This window comes from Stegastes partitus, unplaced genomic scaffold (genome assembly GCF_000690725.1).
Source record: "Stegastes partitus isolate 25-593 unplaced genomic scaffold, Stegastes_partitus-1.0.2 Scaffold2365, whole genome shotgun sequence".
Lineage (NCBI taxonomy): Eukaryota > Metazoa > Chordata > Actinopteri > Pomacentridae > Stegastes > Stegastes partitus.
The window spans coordinates 49-17932 of record NW_007580096.1 but is presented as its reverse complement, the minus strand read 5'-3'; the positions used below and the strand labels follow the sequence as shown (position 1 = coordinate 17932).

The 17884-nt window shown below is 39.2% G+C and overlaps 3 protein-coding genes across 3 annotated transcripts; 2 read left to right on the top strand and 1 right to left on the bottom strand.

Annotated features, from left to right (window-relative positions):
- Positions 1-391: 391 nt before the first annotated feature.
- yju2 (YJU2 splicing factor homolog) lies at positions 392-5092 on the bottom strand. Its single transcript, XM_008304960.1, has 8 exons — positions 4957-5092; positions 4569-4669; positions 3404-3548; positions 3137-3271; positions 2868-3049; positions 2495-2645; positions 998-1169; positions 392-851 (listed from the first exon to the last, which is right to left on the bottom strand). The coding sequence occupies exons 1-8, from the start codon at positions 4978-4980 to the stop codon at positions 730-732; spliced, it is 1032 nt and encodes a 343-aa protein (XP_008303182.1). The 5' UTR covers positions 4981-5092; the 3' UTR covers positions 392-729.
- Positions 5093-8337: 3245 nt separating this feature from the next.
- LOC103374809 (cocaine- and amphetamine-regulated transcript protein-like) lies at positions 8338-9659 on the top strand. Its single transcript, XM_008304959.1, has 3 exons — positions 8338-8472; positions 8658-8738; positions 9552-9659. Exons 1-3 carry the CDS (start codon positions 8338-8340, stop codon positions 9657-9659), a joined length of 324 nt encoding a protein of 107 aa, XP_008303181.1.
- Positions 9660-10371: 712 nt separating this feature from the next.
- LOC103374812 (electromotor neuron-associated protein 1-like) lies at positions 10372-17601 on the top strand (the record flags this gene model as incomplete). Its single annotated transcript, XM_008304962.1, has 6 exons — positions 10372-10534; positions 12477-12566; positions 14769-14851; positions 15995-16132; positions 16922-17420; positions 17515-17601. Coding segments are annotated over exons 1-6 (1060 nt in total), but the record flags the coding sequence as incomplete, so codon positions are not given.
- Positions 17602-17884: the final 283 nt, after the last annotated feature.

Below are 17884 nucleotides of genomic sequence, written 5' to 3'. Positions count from 1 at the left end.
TCATGCAGTGTCAGGAATGTTGAAATACTTTGCATAGGAAGTGCAAAATAGCATAAAGTGAAAATACTTGTACCTCAAAAGTGTACTTATTATTATTTGAGAAAATGCAAGTTATTCTGTACTGATCAATACATTTGCATGTGCAGCACAAACACTATCACAGGAAAACCAAACATTTAGTGTCTAAAAAAGGCCACAATTGCATTAATGTTAAGAAAACACCCTTGGAAATGCTTTTACATAAGCTCAAGTACTCAGATTAGTTTGTATTTAACACATGCTTATACTCTTGCTTTTTTGATCTAAACATGTCCTCTTCTTTAGAGGAACACTAATATGAGCATCGCAAAAATCACACTGTTAGACGTAAGAAAAATGTCATCAAAACATGTCAGGTGCAAAGGAGTAAACAGATTTTAATAAACACTAAAATATACAGCGGACACTTTCACAGGGCAGATTTGCCTCATAGATTCAAACATATTTTTCAAGGTTAAAGTCTCAAGAAAAACAGGTTTATTTTTCAGTGGATCTTCTAAAATTGTTCTTGTTTTACTGGATTTGGGCTGCTGACAATAGGATCTCTGCTAACAACCACCCACCAACACCCACTAACTGGTTCATACAGGATTTCATTTTCTGTACAATATTACAGAAAGACCCATATCATTATGTTCCTTTCTGCACCACTTATATAATTGCGTGTCAGTCACTCATGTCATCTTCTCCTCATTCGCTGTCATTGCTGTCACTGTCTGAATACGCCCCCAGCAGGCTGAGAGATGACGAGCCGTTCTGTGTGGCGACGGGTTTAGACGCATTAGTGGAGTTGGCCGTCGGTGCCTTTGAATCTGTAAAGCAAGATAAACAATGAGTTCTGAATCAAAAGCAAACTTTTGATTAAAGAACAAGCAGGACTATTAAATATCAAACACAAATAAAGGATATAATACCTCAGACTTCAAAAATCACTAATAAACTGTAAGAGATGTGTTACCTGACTGAGAGGTGGGAGCAGCAGTCGTCACCACTGGACTGGGTTTGCTGACCGTCACTGCAGTTTTCTTTCGTACGACCAGGGAGCCGAGCGCTCCTTTACTGCCCAGCGTCCCGACACTCCTCTCCCAGCTCTCCGTCTTGGCTCTCTTCACTCCTGCAGCTGAGGCTCCCTGTAGAAAAACAGCATGAGACAATCTACTATTTCCTGCTCACAACATGGCTTCTGTTTAGTTTTTTAGTATCTGCCAGAGTACAGGGAAGCTTTTAGAAACCTGTTCAGTGTTTTTCAGCAATCACCACTCATTGTATTTATGTTGTTAGTGGTGAACTCTGCCACTCTCACATGAAACTTAGATTTCCTTGGATTTATAGAGGGGATAAATGCATTATGACAAACAAAACAAAACAAATAAAACATTGTTACACATGGAAAACATGTTGGCTATAGGATCTTCAACATGTCATTGGAGTTTCCCTCATCTCTGTCCAAGAACTTTTCCAGAGCTGCTGCAGGAGCAGGACACTGAACATTGTCACGGACTCCTCACACTCTCTTCATAAACTGTTTGAACTGCTGCCATCAGGCAAACATTTTCGGAGCATTAAAGGAAGAACCTCCAGAATGAGCAACAGCTTCATTCCAGAAGCTGTCAGATGCTGAACTGCTGATCCAGATATGCAAACACTTGTTTATTTAAATTGCTTTAAGTTATTGGTTCCTGTAGAAACACTCTCTCTCATCTTGCCTGTACCACTGTGTATGTACAGCAAAATGACAATAAACTTGACTTGATTTGATTTGATAATTTGATGTCCGAATAGAAATTAAAACTGGATTCAGTTTAGAAGACATAATCTGCTCTTGGCAGTATATTTGGGCTGCTGTTCTTCATTTGAAACTCTGTAATAAGAGACAACAATGAGTTTCTTTTGGGAGAAACTTGGCACCGGATTTGAAAGTCAGTGTCATTAAAACTGTCAGTGTGTTTGTGACAAGGACAGTTCTGTATTTAAGGGGATAAAAGTGGTGAATGTGGTCGACCACAGTTGCCAAAACCTCTAACAACCCTAGCTATAATGTATAATAATGTGTTTTTCTGATCCCACCCCACATTCAAAGGGTTACCTGGCCACAAAAATACCAAAATGAGCTTGGCCTTAGCACACTGGACAGGCTACACCTGGCTGTCAGGTTGGCAGATACGTGAAAACAGAGTCCTGCATACTTATCACAAAGTTTAGGGCTAATGCCAAAAGATATTTGCCAAAAAAAAAACTACAAAACAATACATAGTCCTTTTTTTAAGTCTGTGTAGTTTTGAAAGCGGATGATTTTTAAATATTGCAGGGATTACAGGAACAAAAAGGCACAGCCACAGTTAGAAGAAGAGTTGGAAGTGACAGGACTGAAATCTTAAGGATTATGATCAAAGAACCTTGACAAATATTAGACATTTGAACCCAATCACTCCTGAATGTGAGTGGTTATACACACCTGTGCCTCAGGTGGTTTGTCAGTAGTGAGGATGTCTGTTGGTTTGTCTGAGCTGGACGTCATTGATTGTGCGCTGCTGCTCTCCTCTTCGCTTTCTGAATCAGAGTCGGAGTCTCTGAGTCTTTTCACAAGGGCTCGGTCCAACATCTCTCTGTGAAACAAGCCACACTAATTTATTGACTATTCCTCAGAATTTACACAGATTATTAGAACATGTAAAAAACAACATTTGAGCACACAGGCAAAAGTCACAGTTAACATTTATTTATGCAATAATCTATCTAAGCACTAACTTAATTGTGCAGCAGACGTGACATAATACAGTTTAACCATTGTGTCATTTTTTTTTTTTTTGCAAAACGTTCACACTTACTTTGTTTCACGTTCATCTTCTTCTTTCTCTCTTTCCTTCTCTCTTTTCTCAAGCTCTCTGTACTGGCTGATCATTCCCTCGTAGTCCACCTGAGCCTGCCTCTGGTTCAGCTCCTTCAGCTCCTGGAGGTTCTCCAGAACCTCCATCTCCATCTTGGAATCCTTTGTGCGGTTCTCCAACACCTGGTTGAGGTTTAGACAACCATTAATGCTTCATTCCTAGTGAGAATTTAACTAAAAAAGAAACCAGTAAATTACTTAAACACTGACCTTCATGGGGTTGTTGAGTTCCTCTTCTTCCCTCTCCTCTTGGATTCTCTTCTCCTCTTCCTCAATAAGTTTCTCTGCCTGGAAGTTTCGCGTTGCACCATGCTCCATTGCATAGTCTGTGTTCTCTGGGTCAGTCTATAAAATCAACAACAGATAATAAAGTGTGAGAAATTTTTCTATAACACTAGAGATGTCTCCGCCAGAAAACCACACAAACACAGTAACAGCATCACACAATTCTGTGATAGTCAAAGCATTCACACTCACCTTAAATGTAATCTCAGCAAGACACCGAGTACATTTGATGTAGAAACGGAAGATTGGCAGTCCCATGTACAACTCATTCTGAACAGTCTCTTTACGTGCATTGAACTTCTTTCCCTTGTAGATGTACTCGCCACATGTTTTACACCTGCAAATGAACAGAGAAGCAATGATGACGACACCAAAGCTACAGAACTCATTTACAGAGGCAGAAAATTATCTGTCACCAAGAACCAGCCCCAGTTCTATTATACAAATAAGCAAAATGTAAGAAACTAAATTTTCCTTCACATGAAACAAACCAAACAAGACCTGGATATATTAATTCAAACACCCAATACTATCTGAAAAAGCAGCAATGAGACCAGACAGATTAATCTTTCAACATCTTGGGACCGTTTCAGAAATCAATCTTCTCATTTTAACACATTATCTCTTTGGCTAAATCAAACTCAACCTGAAATTAGTCACGATCGCCATTTAAAAAGAGAGTTTCACCTGAGCCTTGCTTTCACAGACAACGCAAAAAATACAAAGACAGCATTATGAGTTTAGAGAGGATGACTTTGTATGAAGCATCTCATCCATGCATACCTCGTAACATTTCCATATCACTTTCATCTAAGCTCATCTAATCTGCAGCACCACATTAACAAATATGACAAGTATGTAAAGGCAATGGTATTTTGAGTTGTGTGTAGTGATTTAGGGAATACGTTTGCCACATTTCAGCACCAATATTCATCCAAAAACATCACTGAAAGCAAAAGTCCGTGTGCCGAATCACAACCCGCCTTCCTCACTCACTTTGCTTGACAACTTCAAATCTATTAGGCCACAAAATGAAATAGCCGCAAGAAAATTTCACTGGGACAAAAGTGGAAACTAACAGATTTTTAAGCCTCACAAATAGTGATGTCATGTTTGATATTATGCACTATACATCACTTGATGTATGTGTATCATGTCTCGCGTGATTGACAACTATCGCGTTCTTACCGCGGCTCTCTCCGGCAATTCGGCCGTGAGGAACATTAACGGAGTGAATGAATGAGCATATGGATGACTAGAATGCCGTCACTTTAACGGATGAATATATGAAGCAAGCAATGTTCCACGTCCCATCTCTGAAAATGGCTACTGTCAGACACTGGTGAGACAAACATACCTCATATTGAATGGAGCCATCAATCTGACCACATACTGACGATCTTTGGGGAGTTTAAGCTTGGGGATTTTGGACGGATCGAAATCCGGAGGGTAGTATTTCTGTGGAGAGTAAAGCACGTGAAGTCGGCAACTGTAAGCAAAGCTAGCAGTAACGTAGAAGCACGTAAACAATACAGTTTGTAAGATTTGAAGCTAACATAAGTATTTTCTGTAAGTCCAGTATGATTGATAATATCAAAGCTATTAGCTAAGCAACATTACAAACTGTTAGAAACACCTCAGTTAGCTACAATGCTAACGTTAGCTTACTTAGTTACTTCAGCGCATACGCTGTGGGTAACTATTTTAAATTAAACCAACATTAAATTGGTCGTTCGTAGACTTACATTCAAGACTTTTCTTTCAGACATTGTTGCTTTGGCTAGAAAGGCGCCGCAGAGAAAGAAACGTTGGAAGAAACCGACTAAGCTAATCCAAAACACTGCTGCTAGTACGTTGCAGTGTAAACTTCCGGGTGCAACACTTATTAGTTTCCGTCTGTCAAACCGTGCTGCTGCCCCCGAGCGGAAAACGTTAGTTCCTACAACAACATTTTCTGTGAAGGCGTATAAGATGAAGGAGAAGAGCAAACGCTCAGCCAGAGGGAAATATAGGCTATAAAAACACAACTAAGTGTTGGTAAAAGTGAAGATTAATGAAATGAAGAACTTCTTAAACAAATACATTATCATCTATTTATCAACGTTTAGGCCATTTGAACTATCTGTTTGCCTTCATGTAATATGCATATGGAAATATGTAATCAATCAGTAAAAACAAAAAAACACAAGGTTAAAAAACATTGTTTGTGTGTGTGTGTGTGTGTGTTTTTAAAATACATCTTGACTGAACTATTATTTTAGGTTATAGTGCCTGCTTAGGATCTTATTGTCTAATTTGACGTTTGTTTTCTTTTAAAATACTTTGCAGCTTTGTTTTTTTTAAATGTGCTAGATGAAAAAAAAGTTATCATTATCCTTATTAGACAAAATATGATGAACAGAAATTGTATGAGATTCAGGCAATTATGATACATCGATGGGCCTCTGACACACAATGGACAGAGCAAAGAATTTTCTTAAAGTAAATGTATTCTGTGACATTTCTGTTGCTCTCAAGACCAGCTCTGTTTGTTTGTAATTCCCGTGTAGTGTAATAAACTGACAAGTGGACTGCAGATCACTGCCTCTGCTCATTTTCCTCTTCTCAAGTGTATTAGAAACATTTTGAATTATTCAGTGAATGTGGTGGTCATAAAAATTCTGCATCACAGTTGATATTCTGGAGGATGATAAACAAAAACCGGCTTAATATTCATAAACAACCGCCTGTACGTGAGCTGCTGGTGAGATAATTTGTAAGTAAAAACAGACTCTTTGACTTGTGTTTTAAGTATTAAAGTTTGTATTTTTGTTTGAGAGTGTGACAAAATAATACTATAGCAATCCCATTTAACAATATGTTATAAATTAGACTAAAGTAACAATATATGCACATGAAAGAGGTAAATAATGAAGTAACCCAAAGCCAGGAACAGTACTAGTTTAGAATATGATTAGAATACTGCAGTACACACTGTGTGTTGCTGACAAAAGATAAACCAAAGCAGTACGTGCTATGAGATCCCAAACTAGGGAGGGATTATTAAAATGTGCTGCAGCTACAGCATGTTTTAGGTCAGGACTGCCTCTCCTTACTGAGTAAGTGTAAACCAATAACAGGCTCACGAGAGAAGTAAAGAAGCTGGATCTCATCAGGAAAGTGCTCGAGTCACCATGGAAATCATTTTAGGGAATGACAATCTGCATTTGCAGTGAGGTATTGATCATTTTATGGTTGGTCATTAGGGGTGAAAAAGAATCACCACTCTCAAGACAAGGGGTTGAAGTAAAATGACTGTCAGTATTTATATTCTTCTTATCACACTACCTATGGAGGGGCTGGTTCTCTCTGTTCTAGATGATTTGCAGTACCTTGCATAGGACTGTATCACTCTTTTTTCCCTCTTATCCATCATAGGAGTGAAGCTCTCTGTGGCGTGAGTGTAACTTCCTGCATCAGCAGCGTCTCCCTCTAAGAACTCCCATTCTCACAGACTATTAGCCGCCTGGAGAAGCAGAAAAACAATCCTCAGGATTTTTCCATCAATCATTTAAAAATGTTAGCCCCTTGAAACCTGGTGTCTGTAATGTGAATTATATATCATCCAATTCAGGTAAAAATCTATTTTTCCATCCTTGGTAATAACATCTAATACTGTGAATAGATTAAATATCCACAGACAGTCTATTATTTTGTAACTGCTGTGCAAAATTCCAGCTTCACTCTGGGTCATTTTCTGCACATTAAACACAATGAAAAGTGAACATTTTCCTCTTTTTTAATTTTGCTACATGCATTATGTTGCAACTGTTTTACATGTTTAGATTCACATCCAGCTTGTTCCTAAATGCAATCTGCAGCAGCTATTCCAAACATATAACTGAAGCATACAGAATTGTTTTCAGCGAGAAGCAGAAGAAGGAGAGCTGCAACAGATGGTAAACCTCCACGCAGCACTGATCTCAGGAGCCTCTGAGATCACAGAAGCCTTGTGGCGAATTTTCCAAGATATCTGGAACAAGCTACCTGCCAAGTAGCTTGAAAAGCTGATGACAACTGGTGCTGTTTTAAAGGCAAGTCAGTTTATTGTATTCTTTTCTTATGATCAGCAGTGACACTATGCATCTGTCATGTCAGTGTCATAGACTGTTTTTCAGTTTTAGTGTATGAATGTGTTAAAATAATACATTAAAAAACACACTTTTTAACTATATTTTCCCATTGCATTAATCCAACCTGAATGAGCCATAAGCCTTAGATGTATTGACCGCTGCCCTGTTTTTAATCTGTCATTTTCAGGAGACAGAGGAGGAGATCACGACCTGCGGGGAGGATGAACGGCCTCTCAGGGTGATAGATCGGTGATGTGGGATCTCTGACATGTTTAAACAGAAGCCCGGCAGCCACACGCGTGTACCTTTGAGGGTGAGGGTTATTCCTACAAAAGGAAATTGGATCTTGATAACAGATTGGTGTCAGCGTGGGTTAACCTGAGGGCTGACTTGGGCTTTATTGAACAGCAGCGACATAAGAAGATGGGCAGAGTAGACCAGCACACATAAAAAAAACATGGTTCATAAGTGAATTTTATTTCATATTTCAGACAAACAGTGCAATTATTTTGTCATCTGGATTTGACAGATTCAGAGTTTTTGTTCAGTGAGGCTTTTATGTATTTGTGGTGACTGATTGTGACACATCAAGCCGACTCATCAGTGACTCACATGTATGTTTGAGTGAAAAGACTCAATGTGCAAACAATAAGGCATACATTAGGATTAAAAAAAGGCCCTTTTGGTGAGAATTCACTGGGATCTGTGGCCCAACTGGAACAAAAAACACTCAAGGAAAAGAGTTGGATTTCTACTCAGCCTATAGATTACTTCAACAAATGTGTTTTATCAAATATAACTCCACCTTTAACCATCAACCTTCAACCTTCCTGTTAAAGACACACAAGGTGCTGACCAGTCAAAGCTCCCATGAATATTTCAGAGGCTGGCTGATGTCAACAGCGCCTATAAAGACAGCTTGTTTTTGGACAGGAGACCCCCAAAGCCGCCACACGTCCAGGAAGCTTTTTTTCCCCCCCAGAAGAAGAGAAGGACTCGTCCTGTTCAGGCACCATGGTCAGCGCACGGACTCTCCTCCTCGCCGTCACCTGCTGCTGCGCGTCCCTGTGGCTCGTTCGCGCAGAGGACTCCTCACTGGAGACGCGCTCGTTGGATTTCCCCCTAAAAAATCAGCAAGAGAAAGACCTGGTGAGAGGTTTTATGTAGCTGTATGGTTGGAAAAGTTATCCTTGTTCTAAGCCACAATCAGTGGAGATTTTACAGTAATACTGTTGCCAGAACTTTAAGTAGCTACATGGATAGTTTGTCTCCAAAACAGACTCGTTTTGTCTATTTTTACCTGCTTAACTTCTCGCATTTGTTTTTCTGTGCAGATTGACGCGCTGCAAGAAGTTCTGGAGAAGCTGAGGAGCAAAGAGATGCCCTTAGAGAAAAAGCTGGGCTGGCTGCCTTCGGTAAGTAAACCAAATAAGAAATACTGTGTTTCTGACAACACTTCAGGACGAATTTATCAACACACAAAAAAGTGACATAAACGACAAGTATCTGTAAAATAATGTAAACATTTTTTTTGTAGAATATTAAAACTGTAATTTTACAGGCATATATTGTAAAATTACAGATTTCTGATGTGGATGTTATGTACAGTTTTTGTGTCTGTGATTTATTTATTTTTCATTTTTTACAGTCAACATGCAAATATATGATTAAAAAACTGTTTTACTAATTTTACTAAATATTACTATATCTGTAATTTAACTGGAAAACACATTTTATTTCAAATAAAGGCAAACATCTGTAAAACAATATTTTTTTTCTGATTTTAATGCAGTAAAAATAGTGTAATTTACAGTCACACATTTTAAAGGAAGGAATTACCGTTTATAAAAATATGAAGTTTTGATGTGAACATTATTTACAGCTTCTGAATGTTTATACAGTTAAATTAAGGTAAATCAATACTTCTTTGTGATTTTACTAATTATTATCTGTAATTTCACTAAACATGGAAAATCTGTAAAATAGGAGCAAATTGTTATAAGAAAAGTAAAATTCAGTTAAATGGTAAAATTTCATTTTTTTGCAATGAAGAAATGAAGTGTCTCTAATTTTGCTAATATACATAACATACAGACACTTTTTAGTGATGTTCTCTGTGGTTCAAAACCCTGTAATTACCTTTTAGGATTTTATTTGTATTTAGTCTTTTGGTAAGTTTTGTCTGTATGACTTTGCAGTGTAATGATAATTTAATGTTATCTTTTCAGTGTGACGCAGGGGAACCGTGCGCCGTGCGTAAAGGTGCGCGTATCGGCACCCTGTGCAGCTGTCCTCGAGGGACTTCCTGTAACTTCTATGTTCTCAAATGTTTGTAAAGGAGAGAAAAAAAAAAGGCAATAGAAGTGGAAGAAATGACACCGGAGTTTGAAGTGGTAAAAAATGATGAATGTGAAACATGACAGGGAGGCCTGCTACTGTTGTTGTCTCTGTAGAAAAAAAAACTAAAATACGATGTAAAATGTGACATTTTTCTTTTAACCTCGACTGTTCTGAATGTTCTCTGTTCATGTCACGGGAGGAGTGATATGGGTGGGATTGTGGCTACTTGTACTTTCTGAATGTAGTTTTGATCTTAAATGCTGTTTTTTTTTTCAGTTTGTTGTTGTTGTTTCTGTTTATGGAAAAGATTTATTTGTAAGATGAAAAGGTCAATAAATGAGTCTAACTTTTAAACCCTGTTCTGTGTCCACAACTGTTACAAAGGTTGGTTTAATAATTTATTAGACATGCATCACCAACGAGCAGCTGGATTTCATTTTTTCATAAACATCACTTGTTGGTAATTCGCTTTGATTAAATTTCTCCTCCAGACTTAAGGGAGGACGATTAATAAAAATATTTATCGATCCCTTCGCCACGTGTCATCAATAATTCAGCCTCATCTTATACATCCTCTGATGCACGACTGCATTCCAGCGCAGCAGCTGTCATCTCCCTGTAATATCAGAGGCGCTGTCAGCCTTTTTTTTTTTTTTTTCTTTTTTTCTTTTTGTCAATGACATCACATCCAAGCGCAAGTTTTCCAACATGGCGTCCAGCCGGGTGCTGGAGAGGGAGGTCCAGGAGGAGCCGAGGCGCGCTGCGACCGCAAACCTCGACTTCTGCCTCCACAAATACTCCCTGCTCATCATTATCGGACGGACGGCTCGCCTCAGACAGACGGACCACATCAGCAGGGACATTGAACGAGGTAGGGTTTCTTTATTTTATTATCTCCACCCAGTTCTTCCAGCTATGCCATTTTTCCAATTTATAAAAACAAAAAAATCAGATGTCTGCAAGTTCTCGTCGCTGAAATAATCAGAGGGGGGCTGGTACACTGACCACATTGCAGTGTTTATGTAATTTTCTCACATCCACCCTACTGACCGAGGATGCGTCATCTGGCGATGCTCCACCACCATCAGCACCACCTCGTCCCTCCGGGCACATTGTAATTAAAAGCAGTCTGGAGCTGCCGGTTTGTCTTTGTGCCTCGGTTTGTCGTTACGTAAGCTTTTGTGGGAATGTTGCAGGAGGTGTTCAGTCAACACACAGACACTTGTGAGCGATGGTCCATTAACCTTTGTGCGTTTCTGTGCAGCAGTCACTGTGCGTACAGAGACACTGTAGGTAGTAGACAGTGCATGGCCACAATGATCCGTCACACTCTGTGTTGTACTGCTGTGCTGGCTGTAGATGTAAATAAGGAAGGTGCATTGAAGTGCATGTAATTCATGCAAAGCAGGTCAGATAGGGAAATTAAAGCAGGGGTGCAAAGATAGATAGCAGAAAAACAAATGAAGACAGAAAGGTGTTTAGCAGTACAGCTAACTGGGCCAATTAACATTTCATTACTGTCTGCTGAAAGCCTCCAAAATGTCATCAAGTTTTCATGAGCAGAGAAAAACACGCCTGTTTTCAGCTTTTTGGCAGTGCATTTTTTATGAAAGCTCATATGTGTTTGCAATTAAACATTTATTTTCATGATCAGTTTGTTATTTTTTTTGATAGTTTTGTCTACAAAATGTCAGACAAATGCATCTTCAACTCCCCTTCATCGTCCAAACCCAAAAAATGTTCAGTTTGTTTTAGTGTGTGTGAAGGAAAAACATCAAATCATCTCATCTGAGCAGGTAAAACAGCAACTATTTGCCAAATTGATCATTAATGGACTCATTTAATCGTCTTGTAGATTTAATCCCATGATTCATTTACCTTAAAAAGTGCATAAAGTGTCCTTTCAACCCATGAAAGAGCGCCTGATCCTTTGGTTATATCTGAGTTCGATTTGCTTTTTTAGTTTGCATGCATTATATCATGTGTTTGGTGCAAAATTACCCAACGTACATACACACCAAGAACATACTGAGCCCATATTTACACAAAAAAGGTTGATAAACTATTTTTTTCATCACAATAGAAGAACCTCTTTAAGTGGAGGGCTTTTTAGAATTTTGAAATGGTCATAGTATGTTTATAAGGTTAACTTTTAGGCAGCAAATAGTGTGTAAAGCAGCTAAAACTACAGGCAACAGACTGCTTACAGATGTATTAGGGTGTGTTATAATAGAAGCCACAGTGTTTGTACCACATGATCTGTATGTGCAAAAAATGAAGAAGAAAAAAAGAGTTAAGCACATGTATTCTGTTGTTTAAGATGCACTCTATTGATTCTTCACTGGATAAATTTACATGTTACAGCAGCTGGATATAGATTAGGAACAAAAGAAGCAGGACATGAATGACAATAGTACAGTAAAGCTCAGAATAAACAATAAAGGTCTCATAAACACAATATGCAATTTACGTATGGACATGTACAGCTTAATGAGTGTTACAGAATACAGGAAGCTTTTATTGCCAAGTGAGCTCGAACACACAAGGAGTCTGACATGGTGAATGAAACTGTGGTGCTCAACAACAAGAAGAAGACGGGCAATAAATATAGAAATCTAAATCTACAAAATTCTAAATAAAATATTATATGTAAAGTATAAAAGTACTATGTAAATAAAAGGTGCTGTGTAAGGGAGTGTTACCAACAGTGATGACATTTGTGCGTTACAACCTTTACATATTTTTTTAGTTTGGGATGTGGGTTGTTTACGACGTTGCACTTTATTTGACATCATGCACCTTCATGCCGTCAGGTATTCGGTCATGGGACGTGGACTTAAAATCCTGTAACCTGAACCTGTACCTACAAGAGTTCCTCTCCCACCACACGGCGTCCTTTAAAGGTGCGGGTAAGAAATTCTTGCGTTAATTTATCCTCTCAACACTCACTGGTCCGAATATGAGCCGTGCAAAAACTGTATTTCTAATGGTGTTGGCCCCCAACAATGCGTCGTTTCACAGAACAAAGCGTGATGATTCAGCTTCTTACTTAGTTCCTTTGACGCTGGTTTCTTACCTTCTCTGTCATACTTGTTGAATGGCTGTGTGCCGCAGACTACTTTCACTGTTTTCACCGAGCTTTCAGTCTTTTTTTTTAGTAAAAATGGGGGTGAATGTTAAGAGGATACATGATCCTTCTTGCCCCAAACTCTTTGACCCCTCAGAAAGCCCCCATCTCCATGGTAACACTCCACCTCAGCCCAGAGGAAGGAAGGAAGGAAAGTGGAGGAGCAGTTAGAGTAACAAGGGTGGGACCTCAGGACAGAAAACAATAGAAACCTGCAGCCGAGTGGTGCCACCTCTCTTTCTGTCTCTAGATCCTTTTAGTATGCAGAAGGCAACTGAACAAAATGGTAGAAAAACAGGCAGACAAACATCAGTGTCAGTCAGTCGTGTTACAGCCGAGCTGTGGGGTGATGAACACAGTCAGGGAGCAGACATTTCTCTTTCAAACGAGGACAAAGTGGCACACAGAAAGGTTGCCTGTTCTGGTAAATACTGCAGTGAAAGCTGTTCTTAATAAGAGCTTACGTGTTATTTTGGCTGTCAAGGTTTTCCAAAATGGAGGGATTTGACATTTTCTGTGAGATGGAGAGTGCAGTGATGGGGATGCATTTTGGGAAATGCATTTTTTCACATTGCTGCCAAAAGTTAGATGAAAAGATCGATATCGCCGTCATGCCTTCACAGTGAATATGCAGCTGAAACCAGCAGCTGGTTAACCGAGCTCGACACAAAGCCCCAAAGCAGAGAGAATAGTTGTCTTGGGTGTGACAAAATACACCCAACGTTATCTGTCAAGCTCACTATTTGCATTCTTTTTATTCAAATTGTTCAAACGGCACATTGAGTTTTCACTCCAGGAAGTCACTGCTCCCGGCCTAGAAATAGACCGGAACAGGCGTCGATGGATTATTGGCCCGGTTGAATATCAAATCCAATAGTCAGCATTTGTCCAAGCATTGGTGTTGTTATTTTTAAAATAAAAGAAGAAAAGATTCCTGAAAAAACAAATGAATTTCTAAACCATGTGTGCAGTAACAGCCTGTCAACGCTGACGGATGGATCTTGAAAACTCCTTTAATAAAACATGTATAAATGTAACACACAAACGCATTTCAACAAAGCTTTGTGTTGGAGTCATTTGAAAATTTGACACCAAAATTTTGCTGCAAATATAAATCCAATCCAAATATCTGCTATCCGTCTCCTAAATGAGTAATAGTTGTTATCAACTTTTAGAAAATCAAATGGCCGCTTGTCTGGCATATCAGTCTCCATAAAAATGTCCCTTTACTTTGTGTTAAGATTAAACAATGAAAATACCAAATTGTGAGCTTTTGAGGTACCAAAAGACTGATTGTGTCACCTTAACAAAGAGGTCAGTTGTTCTGCTCATTCCAGTCTTAATGCTAAGTTAATGCTAATGCTAAGCTTCATGTTTAATGTAATGAAATTAGAGGGATACTGATGGAAAAGGAAAGGAATCAGCATATTCTCCAAAATGCTGAACTGTATCTATAAACGTAGAATCACAGTGTGCACATTTCAGCTTGTGCATACCATCACATCACAAGACACAAAGGGAAAGATGTAATTCACTGAAATATCCAGTTGGAAGAATGGCTGCTTGTTTGCCTTTGTTTACATGGGGACAAAGAAACTTTTCTTCATATTTGGGTCATTATTTTCTGGTCGGCTGTCTGTCTCTGTATCCTCGGACATTCATGCACTTCCCCTCAGACTGGATTTCCTTTGCAGATTGAGCAAACTTGGCATCTCGTCTTCAGACAGTCTAACCGACTCAGCTGTTCCACTCTTCTTCCTTCCTCTTCTCCGCTCAGTGAGTCTATAAGCCGTCCGGTTATCCCAGTTCACTTTCGCATTCGGCTCCCTTCCCGGTCGCTCGGGGCTCCTCGGATCTGTCGGCTTGTTTCACTCAGCTCTGACTTTCCACATCTCCTGTTCCTGCTTCCCTTTGGATGTCTGTCCTTCTCTTCCTCTCTATTGTTTTCTTCTCTCTCTCTCTGTCTCTGCGTCTTCAGGGCAGAAGTGTCTGCGCCACTGTACCAGAGTGTTGGACACTCAGGTGCTGATCAGTCCGTCTCAGGAACAGGTTCATTCAGAGGTAAAGGGGATAAAAGACGTGTAAAGGGGTTACAGTGAGGCAGTGGTGTGATTGTTTGAGTTTTGTTTTATCTTTCAGAAAGTGTTTAGTGATAAAAAAATCAACTAAATTTCAGGTTTTGTTCTAAAACTGAGCTGGAAATGTTATTTAAGAATATTTTAAAGCAGTTTGAACAGGGATTTGACAGACTAACATGATTTTCACATGGCTGCAGATAATGTTATTTAAAAAAATGAAGTGTTTTCATGTGATTCATATGAAGTCTGCAATTTATGTTCCTCACAAAATAGTGAAACTTACCCATCACAATTTTCCATAATGTCTTCAAAGGACTTGTTTTGTCCAAACAAAAGGCCAAAACTGTAAGATAATGAATTCACAATTACATAAAACAGCCCAGCTCGATGGTTTTTGGTTCTAAAAATGTTGAGAAACTTCTGCACAGCTCTAGTTATGTTTTCACTGTGAAGTTTCGTTTTTGTTCTAAAAGTGTTGAGAAACTTCTGCAAAGTTCCAACAATGGTTTCATTTTTGTTGAAGTTTCGCTTTTTGTTCCCATGATGTTCTTCTTAAAGGGAATGTTCTTCAAACATTTTTTGAATGTAGCATTGAGAAAGCCCTTCCTTTGTCCTCGTGTAACATTTTGGGAACATTTTATTGAAGAACTTCCTCAACCTCCCCAAAACATCCAGAGAACATTGCAGGCAAAATGTTCTATATTTGTTAATATGTTACATTACAGGAGCGTTTTCTTAAACACATTCTGTCATCTGATGCCTTTAGAGGATTTAGAAAACATTTTTTGAATGTTTTTTTTTTTCTTATCATGTAACATAATCTGACAACATTCTCCAAACATTCTCTAAAACATGTTATTTAACTTTTAAGCTCACAGGAACATTACTTCAAATGATAAATATCCTTAATACGTTCCTGGAACATTAGATCAAAACATTTTTTACAAACATTATTAGAACTCACAGGTAATGTTTGCCAATGTTGTGGAAACATTCCCTGTCTTTTTTTTTTTACTCTTTAATGAGTCCTGCCTTACTCCTACATTTTTCTCTCTTCAGTGATATTTATTTAATTCTTCTGTACTGCTCGTCCGTTAACGACTGATTTTTTTCCCGCCCTGGTCAGGTGTTCGCTCTGCTGTCCAGGGAATCGGCTCACAAGCTGTTGATCTTGGCGGGTCTGAGTGAAGAAGAAAGTGGAGACCTGCTCTTTCACAAAGGACTGTTTTCACCACACCAGCTCAAACAAATCATTACAGAGCAGGTATGATGTCTCCCTCTGGTTTTTATCGCCTTGTCTGTGTTTGTATGGAGTATTAAATCACTTATGAAGGAATGCTCAAACTTAAAGATGTGGATCTGAATGCACAAACTTAAGCTAAGAAGAAGAGAAGAACACCTGCGTAGCTGAATGACCTGAATATAGAACCAGTACCACGACAGAACTGTGTTTCAGCACAATCACAGCTATAAATCTCAGTTTTCAAGCTGACAGAACCAACGTTGCAGGAATAAAAACTCTAATATGAACACCCAGATTTAGAGCAGTGATTGATCTTTACTTTTTTCTCTAGATTTTTTTTGATTATTTTCTTGATTATTTGTTTGGTTTAAAGTGTAAAAATTTCCCAATTTAGGGGTCCGTTAGCTCGCTTTGGTTGACTTACTTCACAAAACCCCAAATCTCTTCAATTTATTAATATATAAAATAGAGAAAAACACCAAATCCTCACAATTGTGAAGCAAGAACCAATAAATATTCGGTAGTTTGTCTTGAAAATGTACTGTTTGCAGTTAGCTGGTTCTTTTTCCAATGCCCTACTTTTTTACATAAACATAACATTTGTACCATTTTTAGTAAGGATTCCTTAATTCCGGCTACCAAAGAGCTGACGGGACATTTCAACAATAGTTTTCACTTCCTTGTTGATGAAAAATAAAGTTGCAAATGTTTGACTTTCCTGTAAAGATTGCGAAACATTTTTTCTTTTAAATTAACAACAACAAACCCCCCCCCCTACAAATATATGCTGAGAAACTTCTCTTTCTTCAGTTTCTAGATCAAGAAAGCTCTGCCTCCTCCAAGATCAACCTGACCCTCAGCTGCCCGAACATTGGCCAGTGGAGGAAGACTCTCTTGGGGAACCAGCCCCTGCAGGGTCCCTTAACTCTCCACATTAATCCCCCAGAGGTGCTGCCTGCCATGGAGGCTCTGGGGGAATTCACGTCTCTCATCTCCGGCACCGTTTGCCCTCCTTCCCCCTTTGACCTCCTGCCACCTCCGACCACCGTGGGTTTCCTAAAGCTGTCCCGGCCCTGCTGCTACGTGTTCCCTGCCGGCCGTGGCGACTGTGCCTTCTTTGCCGTCAACGGGTTCACGGTGCTGGTGGACGGAGGCTCAGACTCTCAGGCCTGTTTCTGGAAGCTGGTCCGCCACCTCGACCGAGTTGATGCCGTTTTATTGACACACGTCGGGACGGAGAACCTCCCCGGTGTCGTCTCTTTCCTGGAGAGGAAGGTGGCCGAGGTGGAGCTGAGCACTGATGTCAAAGGTGAGATAATAACTTTATTTCAGGCAATAACGAAAAAAATGATCCCTATTGGCTTGTTCTGGGTTTCTGTCTTTACACTCTTTTCTCTGTGCAGATGATTTATCCAAGAGGCTCATCTCTCCAGAGCTTGGAGTTGTGTTCTTTAACGCCCCCAGCAGGTTGCAGATGGAACAACAGCTTTGTGAGTGTTGCGTTAAAATCTGCACTCATATAACACAAAAGATTTACAGCAATGAACAAAAGTTTGCATAAAGACCATGTAGATCATGGCTGTCTTGGATCTACAGGGACTCCTACAACTCTTCATTTCCTATGATGGCATCCCTGACACATTTGTCATAAAAAGAAAGAAAGAAAGAAAGAAAGAAAGAAAGAAAGAAAGAGCGAAAGAACGAAAGAAAGAAAGAAAGAAAGAAAGAAAGAAAGAAAGAAAGAATGTATTTTTGATTATAGATTGATTATAG